At 39.9% G+C, this 26,322-nt stretch overlaps 1 protein-coding gene across 3 annotated transcripts in view; it reads right to left on the reverse strand.

The window, feature by feature from the left end:
* G2E3 (G2/M-phase specific E3 ubiquitin protein ligase) overlaps positions 1-26,322 on the reverse strand; it is a 67,793-nt gene that overhangs the window by 27,623 nt on the left and 13,848 nt on the right. For 2 of the 3 annotated variants that reach the window (XM_032856212.1, XM_032856214.1), the window contains exons 2-6: positions 13,170-13,210; positions 8,816-8,913; positions 6,243-6,344; positions 2,375-2,499; positions 978-1,143 (exon numbers count right to left, since the gene is read on the reverse strand). In XM_032856212.1, the coding sequence (XP_032712103.1) occupies positions 978-1,143; positions 2,375-2,499; positions 6,243-6,344; positions 8,816-8,913; positions 13,170-13,210 (532 nt within the window). The remainder of the gene's footprint in view (positions 1-977; positions 1,144-2,374; positions 2,500-6,242; positions 6,345-8,815; positions 8,914-13,169; positions 13,211-26,322) is intronic. The other variant, XM_032856213.1, reaches the window with a different exon arrangement.

Raw genomic sequence — 26,322 nt, forward strand, 5'->3', positions numbered from 1 at the left:
TTAACTGTAATTGTCTATCAGTTGGCACTTTCACACATGTACACTATTATATTTGATGTCATTAATAAGTGAGATCTTCCTAAAATCTTCAAGAATTTTCTAAATCAAATAAGTATTAAAGTGTTTAATGTTGTATGTTTTAGGATATTTGCCTAAAAACTCGTTATTAGGCGCGCCTAGGTGGCTTAGTTGGCTAAGCATCTATGTTCAGCTCAGGTCATGTTACCTCGGCTGAGTAGTGTTCCCTGCTCAGCAGGGAGTCTGCTTCTCCTTCATCCTCAGGTCCCCCTCCCCTCGCCCCTCCCCAGCTCATATTCTCTCTTTCTCTCAAATAACTATATAAAATCTTAAAAAAAAAAAAAATCAAAACATCAGGTCATCAGGTTTGACATATAAGGTGGCTTTCAAAAAGAATACCTTTAATTCAATAAACAGTAATCAGTCCCTGTCAAGAAGCTGTGATAAAGTGTCTACCATAGTTTTTTTTCTTTAAAAGGCCTCAACATTTAAATATTTAAGCTTCCCACTAAATTATCATTTCACATATCTTGGTTTTCTAAGCTGAAATATGTAAATGAACTTGGCAATTAAATCTGTGTTTTATTCATTGTGAAATACAAACAAAATCCTTAGGTCAAAACAACAAAAACTTTTAAGTGTAAATATACATTAAAAGGTAGTGTTCTAAGGTATTTATTAAAATATTAGTTGTACACTTTAATAGAACAAATTTTATATGTAAAATATGCTCTAATAAAGCTGTTTTTAAGTTACAAGTAGAGGTTGACACAGGTCAACTCTTTATATGAGGTGCCTGGTTGGCTGTCAGAAGAACATGCAACTCTTGATCATGAATTTGAGCTTTATGTTGGGTGTAGAGATTACATAAATCAGTAAGTAAATAAACTTAAATAAAATAAAATTCAAATCAGCAAGGAACAAATTTTGTATCAGAAAAAGCCTACAAAAGAACTTACCTGTAAACAGTCTCTATGAAACCAAGCATTCTTACAACAAGGACTTCGTAATATGTTGTAAGTTGGAACAGGCTCAAGATATTCCAAACAAATGGTACATGGTAAGGAGTCTCTATAATTATTAGATGTAATTATTTGAACAGGTCGATGCTTCCAACAAAATGACCTAAAAATGTAAATTATTTAAAAACAACACCTAATAAATTACAAAACACAATGAGGCTAGCAATAGCATTACAATTCACATTTATAAGAGGAAACTCAGTTGTATCTCCCTCATAATTAACCTACAAGACTGGAACCTTGGCATTCTTAATCAGTCTCACAAACTATGACCAAGGAGAGCAGGACTTTCAGAATGTGAACCTTTTGGTGCTAAGACTTAACTCATAAAGGGGCACCTGGTTGGATCAGTTGATTAAGCGTCTGGCCTTGTCTCAGGTCTTGATCCCAGGATCCTGGGATTGAGCACCATGTTGGGTTCCCTACTCAGTGAGAAGCCTGCTTCTCCCTCTTTTCCCTGCTACTGCTCTCTCTTAAATAAATAAAATCTTAAAAAGGAAAAAACGTCTTAACTAGAATTTCAGTAACTAGTATTATGTTGAGAATTCTATGTAATATTGTTAGCAACACCATTATACTCAATATTATATAAAATTAAAGAGGGAACATAAAAAGAAATATTTTAATTATGTAACATAAAATATAAATAAAAGCCTATTCCTAACCCACTAAATTTATTTCCATTTGCTAAAGTCCAGTTTTATACATGCTAACAATCCATTAAGTCAAGAACACAAAAACTGAAAGAAATAGAACATTCATAAAATCAAATACTAAAATTCATAAATCTTGATGTTTAAAGCTGGATCCAGAAAGTAAATACTGTAAGGAGCACTCCAGGGCACAGTATTAATTTTTTTGGACTCCACCAAATTTAAGTGCCTTCAATTTACTCAATGAGAAATACATATGGCCTTTGGAAGAAGAGTGGACCATAAATCTAAAGAGTCACATAAAAATCTGGAATTATGTAAGCTGGAAATTTTTATAAAATATTAATAAATTAACAGTTTCATATTATATTCTAGAGCTGAAAATTAAAGGTGAATATTAATTGTTAAGCCCATTTAAGACTGGCAGTTCCCAAGACTTTGCAGATAGAGATGACTCCAAAAAGGAAGAGGGAAGCAATCAAAAAAATAAGTAAATAAATAAATAAAATATATACACACACACACACACACACACACATATTTATATATTATGTAACATATACATGTAAACTCAGTACAGCTCTGAAAAGAAATTTTACAAAGGATTTATATCATTGGGATATCATATCCATTTTCCACTTTTCCTTAACACTTATCTTTCATATTCAATGATTAACTTACGCAAAATTGCCAGTAAATTGGAAAATACATTCTCTCTGAAGTCCACATGGGAAATGATAACTTCGTTTACATCGGGGTGTAACACATCCGATTGAAGCACCAGTCTTCTTGCAAATACAGCATTTCTAGAAGAAAATATGAAACAGAGGACATAACATACAAAATCTGAGTAATATAGTATGACTAAGGTATAAGTGAATATTCCTGTGGGGAGTCTGAAAATTATTTTCATCACACAACAGCTATGATGATGGTTTATTAAAGCAATTTCCGAAAAAAACTGTTCTACACAGAGACAGTCTAAGGACACTAAAGACTCACTCCTATAAAATTTCTGGTAAGAGTTATCTCTAATCTAACATGTGGATAGGACAGAGAAGCTTCTTTTCCTTCCTAACTGGCTAAAATATTTTCAACTGAAAGGTCTGTAAACATAATGGCTATACATTAAAGTCTCAAATCTCAATTAAAAAAACACATAAATAGGAGGCGGTGGCTCAGTGGGTTAAAGCCTCTGCCTTCAGCTCAGGTCATGATCCCAGGGTCCGGGGATCGAGCCCCACATCAAGCTCTCTGCTCAGCGGGGTGCCTGCTTCCCTTCCTCTCTCTCTGCCTGCCTCTCTAATTGTGATCTTTGTCAAATAAATAAAAATCTTAAGAAAAAAAAAAGGAAAAAAAAACACATTAATAGGAAATATTCATCAAGGAGAACAGCAAAACAACACTAAAAACCAATCTGTGAAAATAAATCAGCTAGGCTCACCCTATCCTAACCAAATGAAAGAGTATTACATACCCGTAACGTTACATAGTGACACCCCTCATCCCCCACAAAAGATATGTTCTAGTCCTTATTCTTGGTACTTATGAATTTCCTTTAGAAATAGGATCTTTGAGGGCGCCTGGGTGGCTCAGTGGGTTAAAGCCTCTGCCTTCGGCTCTGGTCACGATCCCAGGGTTCTGGGATCAAGCCCCACTTCTGGCTCTCTGCTTGGCAGGGAGCCTGGTTCCTCCTCTCTCTCTCTGCCTGCCTCTCTGCCTACTTGTGATCTCCATCTGTCAAATAAATAAATAAAATCTTAAAAAAAAAAATAGAAATAGGGTCTTTGTTTTTAAATATTTATTTATTTTAGAGAGAGAAAGCTAGCGCCTGTGCAAGTTGGGAGAGAAGCAGAGGGACAGAATCTTCAAGCAGACTCCCAACCAAAGACAGGGCCCAACTTGGGGCTCAATTTCACCACCCATGAGATTATGACCTGAGCCAAAACCAAGCATGGTACACTTAGCAGACTGAGCCACCCAAGCATCCCAGAAACAGGGTCTTTGTAAATGTAATTAAGTTAAAGATCTCAAGATGAAACCATCCTGGATTTAGGGTGGTCCATAATCAAATGACCAGTGTCCTTATAAGTGAAAGGAGAGGGAAATTTAAGACATATACACACAGACGGGAAGACCATGTGAACATGTGAAGCTTGAAGCAGAGACTGGAGTTATGTTGCCACAAACCAAGTAATGCCAAAGGTTACCAGCACCCACCAGAAACTTGGAGAGAAGCACAAATAGGGATTCTCCCTCAGAGCTCCCAGAAAGAACCAATCCTTCTGAGAGGTTGATTTGAAATTTCTAGTCTCCAAAATTATGAGAACAAACTTCTGTTTTAAATGACTCAGTTTGTGGAAATTTATTATGGTATCTCAAAGGGAAAAAATACAGTACTGCTGCCACTAACTAAAATAAAACAGTGGTATATGAACACAAAGACTATTAGATGATTCAGTCATTACTAAGATACAGAGCAGTATCTAAAACATCTTGGAACCCTTGAAATAGCCATTATAAAATGGTCACTGATGAAGGGATTATACAGTCTTACACACACCCATGAAGTAACACTAGGTTACTGGAGAATACCTTGCCAACATGAGGCTCTTCCAGTAAACTGACATAAGGAACTCTAGCTTAATGTCACAAATGGAGACAACTTCTTCAGGATAAAGATATTCTCCAAGGTTCACAACAAGGGAGCCTGGGTGGCACAGTAGGTTGAGCATCCGACTCAGTTTCAGCTCAGGTCATGATCTCAGAGTGGCATGGTCAAATCCCAACTTGGGCTCCATGCTCAGTGCAGAATCTGTTGATATTCTCTCTCCCCTTCCCCCTACCCTTCCTGCTGGTGCTCTCTAAAATAAATAATCTTAAAAAGGGAGGGGGGGGTCACAATATAGTCAGAGAGGATTCAGATGTTTTAAGAAAACAGGTATTTCCAAAACTGAAGGTTGTTGGAATGGAAGGGGATGGGAGTGATGGAGCAGCTGGGAGATGGGACACTGGGGAGGGTATGTGCTATGGTGAGTGCTGTGAATTGTGTAAGCTTGATGAATCACAGACCTGTACCCCTGAAACAAATATTGCATGTTAATAATAATAAAAAAAAAATAATCTTCAAAAATAAATAAATAAATACCCCCAGATATTTCCAAAATGCAAGGAGACCTTTTGAAGTCATCTTTCACCACAAGTTCATTATCATCAGGAGGTTGAGGAATTTTAGTACAAATACTCTCACATGGTCCTTAGATAAATGCCATTGCTAACCCTTCTCCCAAGATTTTCTCTTGTGTCCCATAGCCTCTATTTTACCATCCGATCCCCAGAATCCTCAACATCTTAAAAAATAATTGCCTCCTTTTTTTTTTTTTGCCTCAACTAAAATAAAGGTTTCTATATGGTTGCTTCCCTGATAGGATTTCTTGAAGTTACTTATTTTCCCATCCTCCTTTACTCTCATCCAGACTTGGCAAGGGTTAGGAGCAGGATATGGAAAAAGGCAAGGGCGGTGGGGGGGCATCAGAACATTATTTTAGTTCTCTGTTGCAGGCTGTAGGCCACAAATTTGCCTTCATACTTTAAAGAATCTGGTCCTTTGAGCCTGATGCTATTTAACCTCTGCCACCTACTAACTTCCTCCACACTTTGGCACCTTTCTCTATATCTTATCTTGCTACCATTGTAAACAACTTCTACATTGATGAGACAACCTTTGACTCCTTCAACTATGATGGGTCAATACCTTCTATCACTACTCCAGTATAATAATCAAGTCTCTCATTACCCAAAACTGCTCCTCCATTGAAACCATCAGTTCCAGCTATATTCTCTGAAGAAAATTCCCTGTACTTCCAACATTATTTTTTTAACCTTATCATTTTCTAACTCATTCCTACTCAGACCAAATGGAAACCTAAAATCCTCTCCTTGCATTTAATAAAGTAGGTTTATCAAAGAGAAGATTCACAAACTACAATTAAATGAACAAGGGGTTAAAGTGTAGAATACTTATCTTGAAGAACATGAGAAGGCAATGAACAAAGGTACACAATGTCACAGAATGTCCACAAGAGATGGAGATATCATAAATTACTGGTCTGCATAGCTGTGTAATTTTCACCTCAACCCATCATGTCGACCCAACAACTGAGGTATAAGAATGAAAGGTGAACATCCAGGTTGACTGAGTGGAAGTATGGTCATTATTCTGATGGTAGGAGTGGGTGAAATGATGGATAGGTTGGAATAAAATAAGGATGTGAAAATAGCATTGTCACATATATTATTCAGGGTTGGTTAATCTCACTTTCATTTGCAAATAGTCCTTCTAAAATTTACCCAAAAAAACCCCTTTTTTGTAAATTTGCAAATAGTTCTTTTAAAATTTACAACAATTTCTTCTAAAACTTACCTTATTTGACAAAAATAAGCATTTGAACATAAAATTAAAGTCTTTTAGGTTTCCAGAACAGAAAAAATTTCCCTAGTATGATTATATTTATGGTATTTAGTATAATGAATAAAACAATTTACTTACCAGTTTAGAAGCCCTGTTCACTTCTTTTCTGATGTCTTCTATTAGAAAACCGTAAACTCCTTCTTCTTCTTTACCTCTCTGCCAAATTCCACTTGACATCAACTATAAATATATTCTCAATTAGAAAACAGACTTCAAGAAATTAGAATATATATATACACATGTATGTATTTATATACATATATATGTAAAATGTGTGAATATATAAATATATATAATGCATGTGTGTTTATATATATTAATATACACATATAATATATGTAATGTTCCAATAAAAAATGGACATAACTTAGAAAATTTCAAGCAACCCTTTCTATAATAGTTATATTTCATGATCAAAGTAAGAGGCTACTCACATTCTTTGATTTGGAACCAAAAGTGATTTCTAAAAGTATTCCAGGAAATAACAGAAAAAGGAAGAATGCAAGGTAGAAAACATCTATAATGAAGATTTAGGAAAAAAAGGTGGCAAATGCTGAAAGGTGTAAATGTAATAATAGTAAACTTTTAGGAGCTAATACAGTTTATCAGTGATATTTCAGGCTAACTTTAAATGTAGCTGGATTCTCAATCTTAAAATGTGTATTTATGGAAACCTAATGAATCATGGTTAACATAAATGTTTGAGTCTTTAAAAATCTTTTAACTATAGTTTAAATATGTTAAGGAAATATGAATCAAGAAAACACATGGAACTGTGACTAAGAAATTCTGGCTTGCAAACCAGGCTCTGTGTCCAACTTTCTGGAACTCCAGGCAAGTAATTTAATGTCTCTCACCTTAAACACAAAAATAAAAACTGTACTAGGTTGTTTCTAAGTCTCTTTAAGCTCTAACATTCCATTACCATTTATAACATTACTGCACTTTCCTGTTCACAGTGAAATAGGATCTTGTAAGTGTTGAACCTAAGATGGGTATCTTTTGAATTATTGCATTCATTAACAAAAAACAGAATATAAAGGATATTTGATCAAATTAAATATATGAAATAATTCAAAAATCCTTCAAATTTGTGATTAGAGGATTATTTTAATCAGTATAATATATCCTAGAGAAAAAAAAATACATATTACTTAAGAATTAGTTAAGAAAAAAAACCCCAATGACTAATAAAATAGCTCTCCTAATTCTACTGCATAAAAAGTAAAATAAACTCTCCAAAAAAATGAAAAGGTTTCCTTTGGCGATTCAAAATATAAGACTTCCAACTTAGAAACAAATTTGGAATGCCAAGTTCATGTTCCCTTAAATCTCAGTACAAAGTAATTAGGTTCCCAGACCAGTCTAGAAGTCTATTTAACCCACAGAGTACTTGAGACACAAAACTGTAGTCTTAGAGAACCACCAAGAAATATGTTAGATGGTTTCTCAAGGAAACATCTAGAGTTTTAAAAATGGATGCTAGGTAGGTATAAAAACAGATCTACAAACTTGCTGATACTTCTTCCTTTAAGAGATGGGGCCTAACTCCCTTCTCCTTGAATGTGGGCTAGCCTTAATGACTCACTTCTAACAAAGAGAATAAAGTAGAAGTGACAGTAGTATGTGACTGTGAAGACTAAGTTATATGGTTCTACCTTGGTGTCTTGTCTATCCGTCCCTCCCTCCCTCTTTTATCACTTGCTCTGGAAGAAGCCAGATGCCATACTGTGAGTACCCTATGGAGGTACCCAGGAAGTAAGAAATGGAGGCCTCCTGTCAACAGTTATTAAGTACTAAGGCCAAAAGCCATGTGAATGAGCCATCAGAAGTGGATCCTCCAGCCCAGTCTAACCTTCATGTGACTGAACCCTGGCTGACATCTCACTTACAACCTCATGAGAGCCCCTGAGCCAGAACTACCCAGTTCAGCCAATACCAGATTCCTGACCCTCAGAAAATGTTAAGGATAATAATTGTTAAGCTGCTAAAATTCGGGATAATTTAAGTGGCAATATATAACTCATACAGTATCAAGAAATACTGTGTCTATTAGCTACAGTCTTGGCATGCTAAGGCAGTGATGGTGCCATTAATATCAGATTCAGGGAGGTGAAAAGCTGGTGGAGGGAAGGGGAAACAAATGAAAGACTAATTATCAGTACGAAACCACTTTTTCTTTCTTCCGAGTGACCCATAAATTCATCTACTTCCTTGCCCACAACTTTTTAGTACCTTTATTTAGAACTTTTCTTTCTAGGTTATCTGCAAAATAAAATACTTCCCTTCTTCTCCCTGAACCTTCAAGCAACTCTTTTCTGAGATTTAACACTAGCAATAATGGAAAAAAAGAAAGTGATGAAAAGACAACTCCCTTAGAGACCTAACCATTTTTTTCCTTTTTTCATTTAGGCCCTGAAGGGTAGGCAAAAATAAACAGATAATGATGACAGATCTTCCTACATACATACCAAATAATTTTACAATCTTATAATTTGATAATTGAATAACCTTATTTTATATATACATGCAAAATGAGATCCAGAAAAGCAAAATGACTTATCCAATTCTCAGAAACCAGCCATCAAGATCTAATTGTCTTCTTTAGAAGAGTATCAAATTCCCAGGATTTAATTATAAATTATACTCACCAAACAATAGTAATGTACAGTGAGATTCCATTTCTCATTAGTTTTCTTTTCTCCATATTTATTAGGACAGTCATCATTTTTTCGACAAAAAACACAAGCTAACAGTGAAAAAAGTAAATAGATATAAAAAATATTTTTAAATTTTTAAAATAAAACCTATGGAACTGGAGCTTCTCTCAAGTGATGTATTCAATTCTTTCTGAGAGAGCAAATCACATTATATCATCAGTAACTTAAAAATTTCTAACACGTATTTCTAAAGCAATAAACATCACTGTTTAAGACTTTACATTTTTAAATAAATTTTAATGATGAATTCCAGTGCATAATTAAAATGGCAACCTGTAGGGTAACATCACAGAATGTAACGGATTAGAAAACTCCAAAACTCTTATCTCCCCACTAAAGCAACCAATTAAGCTGCCAAACTGTCAGAATCAACTTTTCAGAAATTCTGAAATCTAATTTTAAAAATTACAACAATTAGGAGAATGCTCAATAAAGAAACAGAATGGTAAATTCCGGTGAGCACTTTGTGGCATTTTAACTTACCAGCCTACCATCCCCCACTCTTCATCTAAGCAATGAAGTGCCTTAGGTACGATGGCCCATGTTCCAGGTTTGCACTGTCCAAGAGGAGGTAAAATGAACCTCGTTCTTAAAGAAAAGTGATTATGTGGTTTGATCTGTGTGGTGGATCCCTGAGGGATGGGCTCAGATGCCTGCCACTGTTTTGCCTGCCTCAGGACTTTCTCTGCCAAAAGCATTTAAGACTAGATGAAGCACCTGGAGTAAAGGGGAACAGACAGGACAAGCAGGTGACAGACCAAAAGACCAAGGAAAGAAGTTGGGAAAAGGAGATACATGGGTAAATAAAGGCTTTGAAAAGCTCCCATAGATAACAGGGAATCTAGAGGACGTACACACGTTCAAGGCTGGATGATCTTTATGTAAGCCAGTATGAAAAAAGAAAGACCCCCAAATCAGTAACAATTTTAACCTTAAAGAACTAGAAAAATAAGAGCATATTAAGCCAAAAGCTAAAAGGAAGGAAGGGAAAAATAAACACTACAGCATAGATAGATGACACAGAAAACAGAAACAATAGAGAACCGATAAAAACTGAAGCTCCTTTTCTGTAAAGATCAACAAAACTGACAAAACTTTTTAGCCGGACTGACCTAGAAAAAAAAGAGGAAATTCAAAACTTAGAAAAAGCTACAAAATCAAAAGTGTTGTAGCGGCATAAGGACAGTGATACAGAACAACAGGAAAAGAGTCCAGAAATAAACATATATATCTATGGTCAATTAATTTTGAACAAGAATGCCAAGGTCGTTCATGGGGAAAAAAATAGTCTTTTCAATAAATGGTACTAGGACAGCTTGATAGCCACATGTGAGATAATGAAAATGAACCCCTACCTGACACCATATACAAAAATTAAATCAAAACAGATCAAAGATGGGGTGCCTTGGTAGCTCAATGATTTGAATAAACATTTTTCCAAAGAAAAAATATAATTAGCCAATAAGCATATTGAAAGAGCATATTGAAAGATATTAACTGTCTTTACTATTTTAATCATCAGGGAAATGCAAATCAGGGAAATGCAAATCAAAACCACAATGAGCTATCACTTCACATCCATTAGGATGGCTATTATCAAAATGTAAAAAAAAATAACAAATGCTGGCAAAGATATGGAAAAATAGGAATCCTCACACACTGCTGGTGGAAATGTAAAATGGTACAGTGACTTAGGAAAAATAACTTGAGAGTTCCTCAAAAACTTAAACATAGTTACCATGACACGATACTTCCAACTCCTGGGTATATATGCCAAAGAACAGAAAGTGGATGTTCAAACAACTACTGGTTTTTTATTTGTAACAGTGCTTTTCTCAATAGCCAAAAAGGGAAAATAAACCAAATGTCCATCAATGGATGGATGAATTGGATAAATTAATATATTATATCCATACAATGGAATATTATTCAGCTGTAAAAAGAAAGTACTGATACCTACACTACAACATGAATGAGACTAGAAACATTATGCTAAGTAAAACAAACCAAGCACAAGAGGTCACATATTATATGACTCCATTTTATATAATAGCTTACATTTTCCAGAATAGGTAAATCCATAGAGACAGACAAAAAAGCAGATTGGTGGTTTCCAGGGACCAAGGAGAAGGGAAATGAAAAGTAACTGCCTAATGGGTGGTTTCCTTTGGGGATGATGAAAATGTTCTGGAACTAGACAGCGGTGATGGTTGTACAACATTGTGAATGTACTAACTGCTACCAAACTGCACACTTTAAAATAGTTAAAATGGTGAATTTTATGTTATATATATATATATATATATTTTTTTTTTTTTTTTTTTTTTTTTTTAAAGGCAAATTGTAGAGTCAGGGAAATCTGAGTTAAACCTTGGCACTACATTCTTGCTTGTCTAACCTTGGAGAAGTAACAAGTATAATTAAAAGGGCATGGTAGCTACATATAACTGAATAAACATTAGTAAAATTATCAATCTTTTCTAACTTATGATGTTAACGTCTACAGATAATTTCTAATAACATTAATAAAACAATGAGAAAATCACTAGCTGAAGAGAAAAAACTGAGACTCTCAAGACAGCAGATGAAAGGAGCTTGAATCTCTAAGTGATTGCATGGAACAGAAACTCCCCATTTGTTCCAACCCCTAACCAATCCACACTGAATTATAACATAAGGAAGTAATAAACTTTTGTTGTGTTAAACCAGTAAGACCACAGCATTTACCTATTATAGCAGCTAGTTCTATTTACTAATTATTTAGCCAATATATGGACTCAAGAATGGATATCATGCATTGAAATGGTAAATTTGTTAACAGGCTAATCACAAAACAGATTTCCGGACTGGGAAAAAACATCATGAGCTAATATTAAATGTCATTAAAATATCTCCCCTATATTTGCCCTCCCTCACTACAGGTTAATGAGATAAGCCATAACTGAAAGCCCTTTCCTTAATCTTTCAAAAGATTAAAACTCCCCTTTTTTCTGACATAAACTCCAGAAAATTGCCATTTGTTTATTGGACATCTTATACCGGCAGCTCTCATCTTAATTCCATCATCCCCAGTGCCTATACTCTTAGCTGTAAATGTGCATACAGCTATCAAAAGGAAAAGGAATACAAGGAATGAGCTGAGACTTGAGAACAGAAGTACTCATGATGAGCGCTGGATGGAGCTGCTTTTGCTGTTACACTGTGGACCAGTAGCTTTTCCATTTGTTCCCTCTCCCTCTCTTCATCCAGTGTATGGAGACACTGGATGCAGAACAGACTAGGTTTTAGGCATGCATTTTTTTTTCAGGCCTGCATTTTTATAAGTAGACTGCTTTTGTTCATATTTGCACTTAGTTGTTTTTTAATTTTAATATTTAAAATTCAGTAACATTGTTCTGACTTCACTAAACTAAGATCACCTTCTAACTATGGCAAATGATACTGGCTGTATTAAAATGACATGAACACATTCATATAAGTAAAAAACTAAGTCAATCTTAAGGAAGAATAAGAGTAAAGGTAGTATTTTCAGTCCACAAATACATGAAGGTAGACCATGAATTACTAAGTTTCAGAACAATTAGCACAGTGGACAGAAGTCTACTGGTAGAAGCAGAAAAGCAAAGTAGAGGGAGGATTAAGAGCACAAATTTCCTTACCCAACATGATGTGGAGTTAACAGACACTATCAGTGATGGTCAAATTAGGGTTTTAAGTATCATATTTTAATTTGTGAGGGAATAAAAAAAAAATCTTAAAAAGGGTAGATGAGAGGAGTAGTGGCAAAAGAATATAAAATAAAACAACTTAAATTTCTCATTTTCCATGGTAGCAAATAAATACATACTGTTAAAACTAATAAATGAAGAAATCAACAACTAAAAGCAAAAGTCTCTGAATCTATTTTAGATTGTTGTGAGCACCTAGAGATGAGTTTTCCTTTTCATGTGAAGTTTTGTTTAAAATGTTTAAGCAATTTTAACCATAGTTTAAAATGGTCTCACCTGCATTTTTCCTTATATAAGAGAAAGTCATACAAAAAGATGATAAATACATATAGAGAATACAAATAAAATTTGGCAAATTGTCCCCTTACAGCAGATTTTTGTTGAAATGAATACATGTAATACTATACTTTCATATATGGATGAATGAACAAAAGCACGGATTAGGGAACTCATCCTATATTTTGAGTCAGAATTGTAAAAAGTTTTTGTAATAAAAAAGCAAGAATAAAATATCTTAATATTTTAAATTATATTTGAAAATGTTTTATTTTACTTACCGAGATTTTGTGAGGCACCAGGTTTATTTTCATTCATTTTACTAGGAAAAAAATGAGAACATACAATACAGCCATCTTAATTTCCAAAGTTTCAAATTATCCACCTTAATAAAATTTAGTCACTGCATAATTAGAAATAAGTTGTATAATTATTTATTTCCCTAGTACTTAATTTTCCTTACCTTTCACACATCTAAAACCACTGGTTTTCAACAAACATGTTAAAGTCTGGGATCAGTGTTAAAATCAGAGGAAATGGGGGCGCCTGGGTGGCTCAGTGGGTTAAGCCTCTGCCTTCGGCTCAGGTCATGATCCCAGGATTCTGGGATCAAGTCCCACATCAGGCTCTTTGCTAGGCAGGGAGCCTGCTTCCTCCTCTCTCTCTCTCTCTGCCTACTTGTGATCTCTGTCAAATAAATAAATAAAATCTTAAAAAAAAAAATCAGAGGAAATGTTTTTTAATAGTCAAGAAGATGAAGATGACAACTGGGATTTAGTGAAAAGATGTTAGGACTGCAGGATAACCTTAATGCACCAAAAAGACCTACATAACAAATAGTTTAGACCTCCAAATTTCCAGCTGGACATGTGAATAGGTTAAAAAATATTGTAATTACATTAACGTAGAACCTAAGCCCATTTGACACATAAACACGAAGTCTTTTTTTCCTTGCTATTCTAGAACAAAATTATTTTCAAACTACAACTCCTATGTAAGTCAAGAAAATCTGTATTTTATTTTTGTTTATAACTTTATCAGGAGTTGTTCATTATTTAGGGGAAAAAAGTTGCATCATCAATAGCAATGCCACTGAGTAGCCTACAAAACAATTCTTATCAAGCTATATTTGTGACCTACATTTTCAGGGATTCTTCACAGAGCTGCAAGCATCTGCCATATCACATCTTCTAGTAGAACGTTCAACCTTGTGCATACTGAAAGACAGTGATCTGCCTGTCTCCTCACTCCCTACTAGTTAACAAAGTTACTTATATTCATTACTGAAACATACCTTTTTCTAACTGTTCTCTAGTTTGAAAAGATCAGAAGAATATTATCTTAACATCAAAGTTTCACTTTACCAAAAATATATAAACAGCCTACTTAAAATGCTATGAGATTCAAGTAGACAATGTATGTGTAAGCTCTTGGAATTTAAGTAGAAAAGAATAAACTTAATAATGCTACTAGGTAAATAAATGTAATCTCATTTTAGTTTTCAAACCGATGCTCAGAGAAGTTAAATATCTGTCCAGAGTCAGAGCTCATTAAGTGGGAAGAGACTAACCCGTAAATGAGTGACTATGCCACTTCACATGAAAATAATAAAAAACCACAACAAATAACACAGAATATTAAGTGGCAAAGGACAAAACTCCCCTACAAAGATTACTATCAAATTCCATCAATGCTTTTTTACAATTTGGAATTTATATTTCATATTCATTGTAAGAACTGTTTTGGGTTTAAATACTGATTTTCTCATATCACTTTTGTGTTTTTATAAAAAGTCACAGTCCAAATTTGGATCATTTTGTCTCCAAGCCTTTGGTATTTCCGGAATCGTCCTTATAAAAAATCATATGGGCCAACGAGATTGGTAGCTCTTAAAAGAATCCATTAAACAGGGGTGCCTGGGTGGCTCAGTGGGTTAAAGCCTCTGCCTTCGGCCCGGGTCATGATCTCAGGGTCCTGGGATCGAGCCCCGCATGGGGCTCTCTGCTCAGCGGGGAGCTTACTTCCCCGTCTCTCTCTGCCTGCCTCTCTGCCTATTTGTGATCTCTGTCTGTCAAATAAATAAATGAAATCTTAAAAAAAAAAATCCATAAAACAACTAAAGAGCCCCACAGTAAGTAAGCTTTGCAATTAAGTAGGTCCAGCCTATCTTTCCCATCTTCTCCCCACAACCATTCATGCAATATTAAAGCAGTATTTTAGTGTTTTCTAGGGGCGCCTGGGTGGCTCAGTTGGTTAAACATCTGCTGGCTGAGGTCATGAGGGTCCTGGGATAGAGCCCCCCATCAGGCTCTCTGCTTAGCAGAGAGTCCGCTTCTCTCTCTCTCTCTCTCTTCCCATCCCTCTACCAATTCGTCCTCTCTCTTTCACTTACTCTCTCTCAAATAAATAATTTATTTTTTTTTAAAAGTGTTTTCTAGAGATTTTTTTGTTTTGTTTTGTTTTGTTTTAAGAAGCACGGCTTTTACCCTACAGGCATATGACAACACTTTTGATATTTATACATGTTCCTACAATGACTGCGGACTGCCCCACTGGCCAAACTAAGGACCACAACTGGATTTTATTTTATTTTTTTTTAAAGATTTTTATTTATTTATTTGTCAGAGAGAGAGAGAGAGAGAGAGAGAGATCACAAGCAGGGGAGCATCAGGCAGAGGGAGAAGCAGGTGCCCCGCCAAGCAAGAAGCCTGATATGGAACTTGATCCCAGGACCTCGGGTTCACAACCCAAGCTGAAGGCAGACCCTTAACCGACTGAGCCACCCAGGCATTTTAAAACATGCTAAAAGATGTATGTAGATAGGGGTCCATCTTAAAACTGATGAAATACAATAAATACAAAAATTAAATGCCTCTTTTATTAGGAGTTCTTTATAATTCAACTTCCTTTTTTCCTCCAGTTATATTATTTTTATTGCTTCAGAGGTAGAATTTAGTGATTCATTGGTTGCATATAATACCCAGTGTTCATTACAAGTGCCCTTCTTAATTTAATGCCCATCACCCAATTATCTACTTCCCCCTACCCACCTCCCCTCCAGCAACCCTTAGCTTATTTCCTATAGTCCAGCCTCTATAATTCAACTTCTGATGAATTCTGTATAAAAATCTATTCACACATAAGTATTGAGGAAAATTCCATAAACATAACTGTAGTTCACCTAAACATAAAAATTTTAATTTATAAGTGATGTTTAAGCAATATCCAATAACAAAGATTTACATCTGAGAGCCACTCTCTCCAGTTTATAATTCCTTACCTTCTCCCAAATTGCAACTGTTTTTTACTTTAAGCTTCGTTGTAACTCAGAATAACGATTGAGGTCCACAACACAGACAACTATAATAAAGATATCTTAAATTCTCTTAATGACCTTAAAGCAAACATTAACCACATATTACTTTGTATTATGTTTATTTCAATTCTTTTAATTCTTCAGCTACACTGGCAAATTCCCTGAGGGTAAAATTCCTGTATCATCTAGCACAGTGCTAATACATTTTTTTTTAAGATTTTATTTATTTATTTGACAGACAGAGATCACAAGCAGGCAGAGAGGCAGGCAGAGAGAGAGAGGAGGAAGCAGGCTCCCCGCCAAGCAGAGAGCCCGATGCGGGGCTCAATCCCCTGATCCTGGGATTATGACCCGAGCCAAAGGCAGAGGTTTTAACCCACTGAGCCACCCAGGCGCCCCAGTGCTAATAAATTTTTGCATATGACTGATACATATTCCAGAGATATTGATATGACAGGCAATGTTCTACACTACATTTTCTATGTGGCTACATCTCTTCCTGTTCCCCTTCCCACCGCAAGGACCCAAGGCATCTGCTGGTGGATAGTGGGATGAAGTTCTATCTAGATCTTTGTAACATATATCAGATAATTATGTTACCTTAAGAAAAAAGGTGTCTGAATTTTTTGTTATTACTAGTCTCAGAATTCTACACTAAAACAACAGCTTTCTCGGGATGCCTGGGTGGTTCAGTTGGTTAGGCAGCTGCCTTAGGCTCAGGTCATGATCCCAGCGTCCTGGGATCGAGTCCCACATCGGGCTCCTTGCTTGGCAGGGAGCCTGCTTCTCACTCTGCCTCTGCCTGCCATTCTGTCTGCCTGTGCTCGCTCGCTCTCCCTCTCTCTCTCTGATAAATAAAATCTTAAAAAAAAAAAAAGTTTCTCCTAATTACAAATAAATATAAAAGAATTAAAAGTGAACATCAATCTTACATCACACACACACACACACACACACACATCATAGAAGTATGTAGAGAACCATGCTGAAAAGCCTCCAAATGTCATTGGCTATAAGCTGATCACAAGAAAGATCTCTAATGCTAGCAAAACACGTATTGGCAAGATTTTTCCTATGTATGCCAATACCTAAAAAGCACTTTATGTAGTTTTTCAAAAGTGTATTAATATACACAATTCCACATAGACCAATGGAACAGAACTAGAAAGTCCAGAAATAGATCTTTTTTCACTTATTCAATTTTTAACAAAGGTAACAATGCAATCAATGGGGAAAAGCAAAGCCTTTTCAACCAATAGTGATGGAAAAACTGGATATCCATATGGAAAACAAATGAACAAATGAACCTTGATCCATACTTCACACCATGAAAATACTAATTTCAAATGGATCATAGACCTAACTCTGTAAGCTACAGCTACAAAAGTTTTAACAGAAGTAGTAATAAATTACACTACTTAAAAATTAAAAGCTTCCGGGATGCTTGGTGGCTCAGTTGGTTAGGCGTCTGCCTTAGACTCAGGTCAGGACCTCCCAGGGTCCTGGGGTCGAGTCCTGCATGGAACCTGCTTCTCTTTCTGCCTGCCGTTCTCCCTGCTTGTGCTCTCTCTTTTTCTGGCAAATAAATGAACTCTTTAAAAAAAAAAATTAAAAGCTTCCATTCATTAAAAGATATGACTAAGAAAGTAAATAAGTATGCCACAGACTGGGAGAAAGCATTTGTAAAGATGTGTCTGACAAAGACTTGTACCTAGAATATATAAAGAACTCCTACAACTCAACAAATACAAAGCAAACAATCCAATAAAAAAAAAAATGGGCTAAAGACATGAACGGACACTTCATGAAGGAAGATCATGTGAATGGTTAATAAACACATGAAAAGACACTCAACATCATTTGTAATTAGGATAATAAAGATTAAAACCAAGGCACTGCTGGCTGACTCAGTCGGTAGAGCACGGAACTCTTGATTTCAGGGCTATAAGTTTGAGCTCCAACGCTGGGTGTAGAGATTGCTTAAAAATAAAATCTTTAAAAAAAAAAAAAAGATTAAAACCACTATGACAGACCACTTCATACCCACAATAATGGATAAAATTAAGAAGACTATCAACACCAAAGATTGGAAAGGATATGAATCAACTGAGAAACTCACATAAATTGTTGGTGGAAATGTAAGAGTGCAAGTTCTGGCACTTTCTTAAAGGTTAAACATATACCCAATACACTAGTCTTTGATGCAGGAATTTCACATCTAGTTAATTATCCAAGAAAAATAAAAACATAGAAACCTTATGCAAGAATGTTCATCGCTTTCTACACAATACTCCAAAGCTGAAAACCATTGGTTTACCACTAAGAAAATGGATAAACAAATTGCAATTTACTGATAAAATACAACACTACTTAGCAATAGTGACACCTGGGTGGCTCAGTCTGTTAGACATCTGCCTTTAGTTCAGGTCATGACCTCAGGGTCCTAGGATCTAGCTCCACATCAAGGCTGCTGCTCCGTGGGAAGTCTGTTTCTCCTTCTCCCTCTGCCCCCAGCCCCACCAGCCCCATGCTCACGCTCTCTACCCCAAATAAATTAAAATCTTTTTAAAAAGTACTACTTAGCAATAAAAAGGTAAGTGCTGTAAGATGCAAAAAAACAAATGAACCTCAAAGATATGCTGACAAAGAAACTACATACCATTCATATTTATATTATTCCATTCATATGATATTCTGAGGCTGGCAAAATTAATCTACCATGAAAATATCAGAACAGAGCTTGTCTCTCAGTCAGGGAAATGACTGGAAAAGGTCATGAGGAAACTTTCTGATATATCCTATTTTTGCTAAGAGGACCTAAATCATTAATGATAGAGAGAAGAAATTTCAATTTCCAAAAAAAAAATACACAGCTATAGATACGGGTTTTCTGAACACAATATTTCTCCTTCCTCTTAATTTTGTAGTTTTCAAGGAACAACACCATAGGTCCACTGTGTAGTCCAGATCTGATGCTGACTCCTTTAGTTTTACACACAGCTCTGGCTTTGCCTGACCTTATCAAAACACTAGTTCATTTAAATTTCACCTAAATGTCACCATTCTCTACAATCCTTTAAGAAATTGTTTTACCCTTTGTTTGGTGAGAAACCCAGAGTTTCCTCTGGTCTACAATCTCTTTCACTACAATGAGTTAATAAACCTAACTTTACCACATTACACAGGTTTATATCTGGTGGTTTTAGGCTTTTAGGTCACAAAACAAACAATTGCTGAATACTATTCAGGAGTTCTGTATACTATTCTTGTAACTTTTCCCTAAGTTTAAAATTATATCAAAATTAAAAGCTACCCCCAAATTGGATGTTCTAAAGACAGTCATAATCCATACTTTCTACCAGTTGATGTTAGCCTTCTTCTTAATCCCCAGATCTGAAATAAAACTTTTTTCCAAATCCTGAATGATGATCACTTTCAGTCTCCAAAACAAAACTTTAGCCAAAAAAAAAGGGGGGGGGGCACCTGGGTGGCTCAGGTCATGATCCTGGAGTCCTGGGTGAGTGGCAGGCTCTCTGCTCAGCAGGGAGCCTGGCTCTCTCTCTCCCTTGGCCCCTCCCCCTGACCATGCTCACACACTCTCTCAAATAAATAAATAAGTAAAATCTTAAAAAAAAAAAAAAAAGACTATTCACATATCTTAAAATTGATTTTATTATTTGTTTTCCTTCCAGTGTATGAACTTTGAAACTTCCTAAGTGGAAGCCCGAGAATATGCTGATCAGGTCCATCTTACTGATGCCACCATGCCGGTTGGCGCTCAGGCGGTCCCAGCCATGGAGCCTGAATGGAACTACCAAGATGGCCAAGATGGCCGCCGGCGCCGTGACCGCATGGTCCAGTGCCTTATCACCGGCATGCGAGCTGCCTCTAGTAAGGCAGTCAACTATGATAAACTTAGGGAGGAGAACCGGCCATGTTCCTTAACTGACTTACTGAGGCGCTGACTCAATACATTTGCCTAGACCCAGCTTCTCCGGCAGGGGCGACTGTTTTAGCTACTCTATTTCTCAGTCAGCTGCCGACATTCGGAAAAAATTAAAGAAAGCGGAGGAGGACCCTCAAACTCCCATTTCTGATCTGGTGAAAATGGCATTTAAAGTCTTTAACTCCTGCCTCCCGAGAGGAGGCAGCAGAATTTAAGCGCCAAGCCAGATTCCAACAGAAGGTCCAACTGCAGACCCAGGCCCTAACCTCGTCCCTCCAGGGGCCTGTTTTAAGTGCGGAGCCGAGGGACACTGGGCCCGTCAATGCCCCAATCCAAAAGCGCCTACTAGGCTGTGCCCTCACTGCCACATGATGCACCACTGGAAATCAGACTGCCCCAATCTCTGGGGATTCCCGGTACCTCCACGCTGGTAAGTCCTGCCTTCCAACTTCTCGGATTGGAGGATGACTGATGGAGCCCAGACTCGGACACCCCTCTCACCCATGCCGAGCCCAGGGTCACACTCCAGGTAACGGGTAAGTCCATTTCCTTTCTGTTGGACACGGGGGCTACCTATTCTGTCCTGCCTTCCTACTCGGGTCCTACTCGTCCCTCCCCAGTTGCAGTTATGGGAATTGACGGTACTTCCTCCACTCTAAAGGCCACCCCACCCCTTACGTGCAGCCTGGATGGGTTCCCCTTCTCACACTCCTTCCTCATTATCCCTTCCTGCCCCGCTCCCCTACTAGGCAGGGACATCCTCCACAAACTTCAGGTCACCATTCGTCTCTCTCCCTCCCCCTCTACTTCGGCTCACCTCATCCTCCCTCTGCTCCCCTCTGACTTGTCCCCTATCCCAGACTGTCTCCCCTCTGTAGACACGCAGGTATGGGACATTTCCAGACCTATAGTAGCAACCCACCACACCCCAGTCAGGATACGACTCAAGGACAAGTCTACATTTCCATCTGGCCCACAGTTCTCTAGCTCGATGACCCAACAGCGAGGACTTAAGCCCATCATCGACCGCCTCTGGCAGCAGGGTCTCCTTATCCGCATTAACTCTCCATGCAACACCCCCATCCTCCCCGTTAAAAAGCCCTCAGGAGCCTATCGCCTTGTATAGGACCCGAGACTTATTAACGAGGCAGTAGTCCCACTCCATCCAGTTGTGCCCAACCCCTACACTCTCCTTTCCAATGTTCCCCCACACACTACCCACTTCTCTGTCCCTGGATCTCAAGGAGGCATTCTTTACTATCCGCCTTCAACCGGACTCCTATTTGCTCTTTGCCTTCACCTGGGAGGACCCGGAAACGCACGTTTCTGGACAGTTAACCTGGACGGTCCTGCCCCAGGGCTTCCGAGATAGCCCTCACATCTTTGGTCAGGCCCTGGCCAAAGATCTCCAATAGTGCACCCTCGAGGCCAGCACTCTCCTCCAATATGTAGATGATCTCCTCCTCCGCAGCCCTTCCCTCCCCTCCTCTCAGGAGGATACCACCACTCTGCTCTATTTCCTTGACTCCAAGGGATACCAAGTGACACCCGCCAAAGCCCAACTCTGCACTCCCTCAGTCACCTACTTGGGAATATTACTAACTCCCACTTCTAAATCCCTCACAGGAGACGGTATCCGCCTTCTACAGGACCTAAAACCCCTCAGAACGCGGATGATATACTGTCATTTCTAGGACTGGTGGGCTTTTTTAGACACTGGATCCCCAATTTTGCCATTCTGGCCCAGCCCTTATACAGGGCCACCAACGATACACCCCAGGGACCTCTAACTGACCCAGGCTCCATCAGACATCTGTTCTACCAGCTCAGGAGCCACCTCATTTCGGGACCAAGTCTGGCCTTGCCTGACCCTTCAAAGCCTTTTCACCTTTTCACTGACGAACGGTCTGGCCTGGCCTGGCCTGGCCACCAACCTTCTGGCCCAACCAACTGGTCCCACCTACTGGGCGTGGCCTATCTCTCCAAGCAACTAGATGTCACCGCCCAGGGATGGCAGCCCTCCCTCAGGGCCCTAGTGGCAGCCGCTTCTCTTACAAAGGAGGCCCTCAAACTTACCTTAGGACAGCCCCTCACGGTCTTCTCCCCCCATTGACTAATGGACTTAGTCAGCCACAAATCCTTGGCACAACTCACTCCTTCCTGTCTCCAACTCTACCACCTGCTATTCATAGAAAACCCCAGGTCACACTTTCTCCCCTCGCCTAAATCCCGCCACTCTCTTGCCGACACCTTCGTCTACCCCTACTCCTTTCCACTCCTGTTCTCAACTCCTGGAAGAACTCTCTCCCTCCCATCCAGGACTTTCGGACCGGCCGCTGCCTGACCCCGATTGCACTCTGTTCGTGGATGGGAGCTCCCTCATAGCTCCAGATGGACAGCGGCCTATGCAGTGGTCACCCTGGATGCAGTCATAGAAGCGGCCCCCCTTCCCATTGGGACTACTTCTCAAAAGGCAGAACTCGTGGCTCTTACCAGGGCCCTTCACTTATCTGAGGGCCAACGGGTCACTATTTATACTGACTCCAAATATGCTTTCCTTATTACCCACACTCACTCTGTCCTCTGGCAAGAAAGGGGATTTCTCACAACCAAGGGAACCCCCATAGTCAACGGGCCTCTTATTGCCAAACTCCTTGAGGCTCTCAAGTACCCTACTGAGGTGGCTATTGTCCACTGCCATGGCCATCAGACCTCCAAGGACCCCATCTCTTTGGGAAACAACAAGGCTGACTCTATTGCCCGACAGATGGCCTTAAACTCCTCTCCAGCCCCTCTCCTGTTTCTCAACACTCCTCACAGTCCCTTGTACACTGATGAGGAGACTTGGGCCCTCAAAACATTAGGTGGCAGGTTGGGTGACAAGGGATGGTATTTTGTCCAGGACAAAATTGCCTTCCCGAACAGCCTAATCTATACCCTCATTACTGACATCCACCAGTCTCTCCACATCGGTCCAAAGGCCCTATACCAATTTCTCCAACCTCTCTTTCACCACCCCCTTCCTCCAAAAGACCATTAAGGAGGGACACCAGGCCTGCAGAACCTGTTCTGCAGTCAATGCCCATGGCGGCCTCCACAGACCGGGACCCACTCACCAGCTCCACGGGCATCAGCCAGGCAATGACTGGCAACTTGACTTCACTCACATGCCTCGACACAAATCCTTTAGATATCTACTAACTCTTGTGGACACCTTCACAGGCTGGATCGAGGCATTCCCCACCACTAGGGAAACAGAAGACGTGGCTGCCGCCATTCTCATTGAGCACATCATCCCGAGGTTTGGACTCCCTCGAATCCTACAATCAGACAATGGACCGCCTTCATCTCCAGCATCACACAACAGATCTCTGAGAGCCTCAACATCACCTGGAACCTCCATACCCCCTATCACCCCCAATCCTCGGGTAAAGTGAGAGGGCCAATGGCCTCCTCAAGGAACAACTCACCAAACTCACTCTTGAAACCTGCCTCTCTTGGCCAACCCTTCTCCCACTAGCACTCACCTGCCTTAGGGCCTCCCCTTGTGGCCTGTCAGGACTCAGCCCCTTTGAGCTCCTGTATGGCAGGCCTTCCTACTCAATCACAACCCGCCTGCCTCTCCTCCACCCCTCCTATCCTATCTGCCCTATCTGACCCTCTTACGGGAGCCCTCCAAAGGGCTCATGCAGATTCAACCATCCCCGCCCCTGACAGCCGGGCGGAGACTTCCCCCAGGCCCTAAATCCCGGGTCCCCAGAGGACCAAGTTCTCCTACAAGAACTTCACCCAAAGTCCTTATAGCCCAGGTGGCCCGGCCCCCATACTGTTATTCTCACAACTCCCACAGCGGCAAAGCTCCTAGGACACCACCGGTGGGTACACATTTCCAATCCAAAACCAGCCCCACCACAAGATGGCTGGACTTCCCAAACCCTGGGGCCAAGGTGGTTACAGATTTCTAGCACTTCTCTTCACTCTCCCCTTCATCCTAACCCTCCCTAGCCACTAATCCATCACACCCGAGTACAGGTGGCGCTTTTACCTGAGGGAAAACTGGACCCATGGGGAGACTGCGCGATCTAGCCTATTAGCTACCACCGATTGCCAGCCCAGAGAGTGCCAGGCCTCTATCGACTTCACCATCCCTGCCTTCCTTTCCATTCGGCGGGGGCACTCCAACCCCACTATCTGCTTCGTCTACGACCAAACTCATCCTAACTGCTGAATATACTGGGTCCAGACAAACAGGGGCTTCCCATATACCTAATGCAAAATGCATAAGGCCCGACTAGATATTTATGGAAACCAGCGCTCCCGATATCACTTCACCACTGATGGTAGTAGTGCTTGGTACCTCACCATCCCCGACCCTTGGGATCCACAATGGGCTACTGGAGTTGAGGCCAAACTTTACACATGGCCCTCTGATTCATATCCAACGGCCTCCTTGCACATCTACCAGGCCTATGTTAGAAACACTCCCAAAAATCCTCAGGACCTCTAAAGCCAGTCGCGGTCCATCCAGGCCCAGCAACAAGCAATCCGAAGCGTCCTACTCCCCTCTCCTACTCAGGATTCTGACCCATTTTCTTGGCTCAAACTGATTTAACAAGGCCTTACTCTGACCAACCTTTCCTGTAGGGGCAACCTGTCCCACTGCTTCATTTGTGCAGCTCTCGGTGCCAACCCCCTTATCGTGGTACCCTTACCACAACCTTTCGAAATAACCACTCCCACTCTTACCTCTTCGGCACCCACCACTCTACAGGACGTTCCCCTATTTGTTGATCCTCAAAACTCAGTACTCCCATTCTGCTACTCATCCCCAAACCCTTCCTTACGCAATTTGACTAATTCATCTTCCCCTACTCATGCTCCTCCGGGAGGTTTCTTTTGGTGCAATGGCACTCTGTCGAAAACCCCCAAGTTCTCAGACACCCTTCTATGCATCCCAATATCCCTGGTCCCCCAACTAACCATCTACACACAAGCTGAAGTGGATATCCTCACTGACACCCTCCAGCGACAGAAAAGGGCTGTGTTTCTTCCCCTGGTTATTGGGGTCTCCTTGGCATCTTCCCTAGTGGCCACCAGGCTGGGCACTGGGGCCCTAGCTCACTCCATAGATGCTACCCGAGATTTATCCGAACAGCTCCGAATAGCCGTGGAGGCCTCAGCCGAGTCTTTGGCATCCCTACAACGACAGATTACCTCAGTGGCCCAGGTATCCCTACAGAACCGGCGAGCCCTGGACCTGCTCACCGCAGACAAGGGAGGAACCTGTTTATTCCTCAATGAAGAATGCTGCTATTATATCAACGAATCCAGTATAATCAAAACCAATATTGGTGCCCTGGCAAAAATCTGCGACTCCCTTGGTGGCTGGCATTGCCCTGGAATAAACCCCTCTCAATGGTGGCTCTCCCCCTTAATGACCTGGCTCCTTCCAATCCTAAGTCCCCTTATTCTCCTCTGCCTATTAGCACTAATCGCCCCTGTGTTCTTCGCTTTATTCAGGATCGCATCCATGAGGTTTCCAGGGTCACTGTCAACCAACTCCTCTTGCATCCTTATACCCGCCTACACACATCCGAAGGACCCTATGACAACGCCCCTTTGCCAGCAGGAAGTAGCCAGATCTGAGTCTCCACCCCTATTACACCAAAATGGTCGGAATGTTGGGTCGACGGGCTCCGGGAGTGCAGAAGGAACAATAGAAATGACCGGCAGCTCTGGGAGTGCAGGAGGAACAATAGAAATGACCGCCGGGTCCCACCGTCTTCCAGCCTCCTTCCCCCTCTTTCCTTCACCCTTGACTCTCCCGCAAAAGGATGTATGCCCAGGTCAAGTCTCCATAGGTAACCCAATACCTATGCGGGAAACAGATAAAAGACCCCCGCCAACTCCCTCCCAGTGGGACTTCCCCCCCCCCACTCTGCTTTCCAGAGTCTCAGAACCTCGCCTGAGGGTGCCCATCTCCTCCCAGCACAACTTTCCTGGCTCTACTTCTCCTGAACCCTGGAACTTCACCGGAGAGTACCTTTAATAAATCTTGCCTTGCGCCTACCTCGCCTGGTGTCGTGTTTATCTCGCTTATAAAACTTTACAGAAGTAGGAAAATAAGGTTAAGTAAATCTATGTCTCAATTAACAGCCCTAGTCTCAAAAGA

Source organism: Lontra canadensis, unplaced genomic scaffold (genome assembly GCF_010015895.1).
Source record: "Lontra canadensis isolate GAN:19392208 unplaced genomic scaffold, GSC_riverotter_1.0 scaffold12, whole genome shotgun sequence".
NCBI lineage: Eukaryota > Metazoa > Chordata > Mammalia > Carnivora > Mustelidae > Lontra > Lontra canadensis.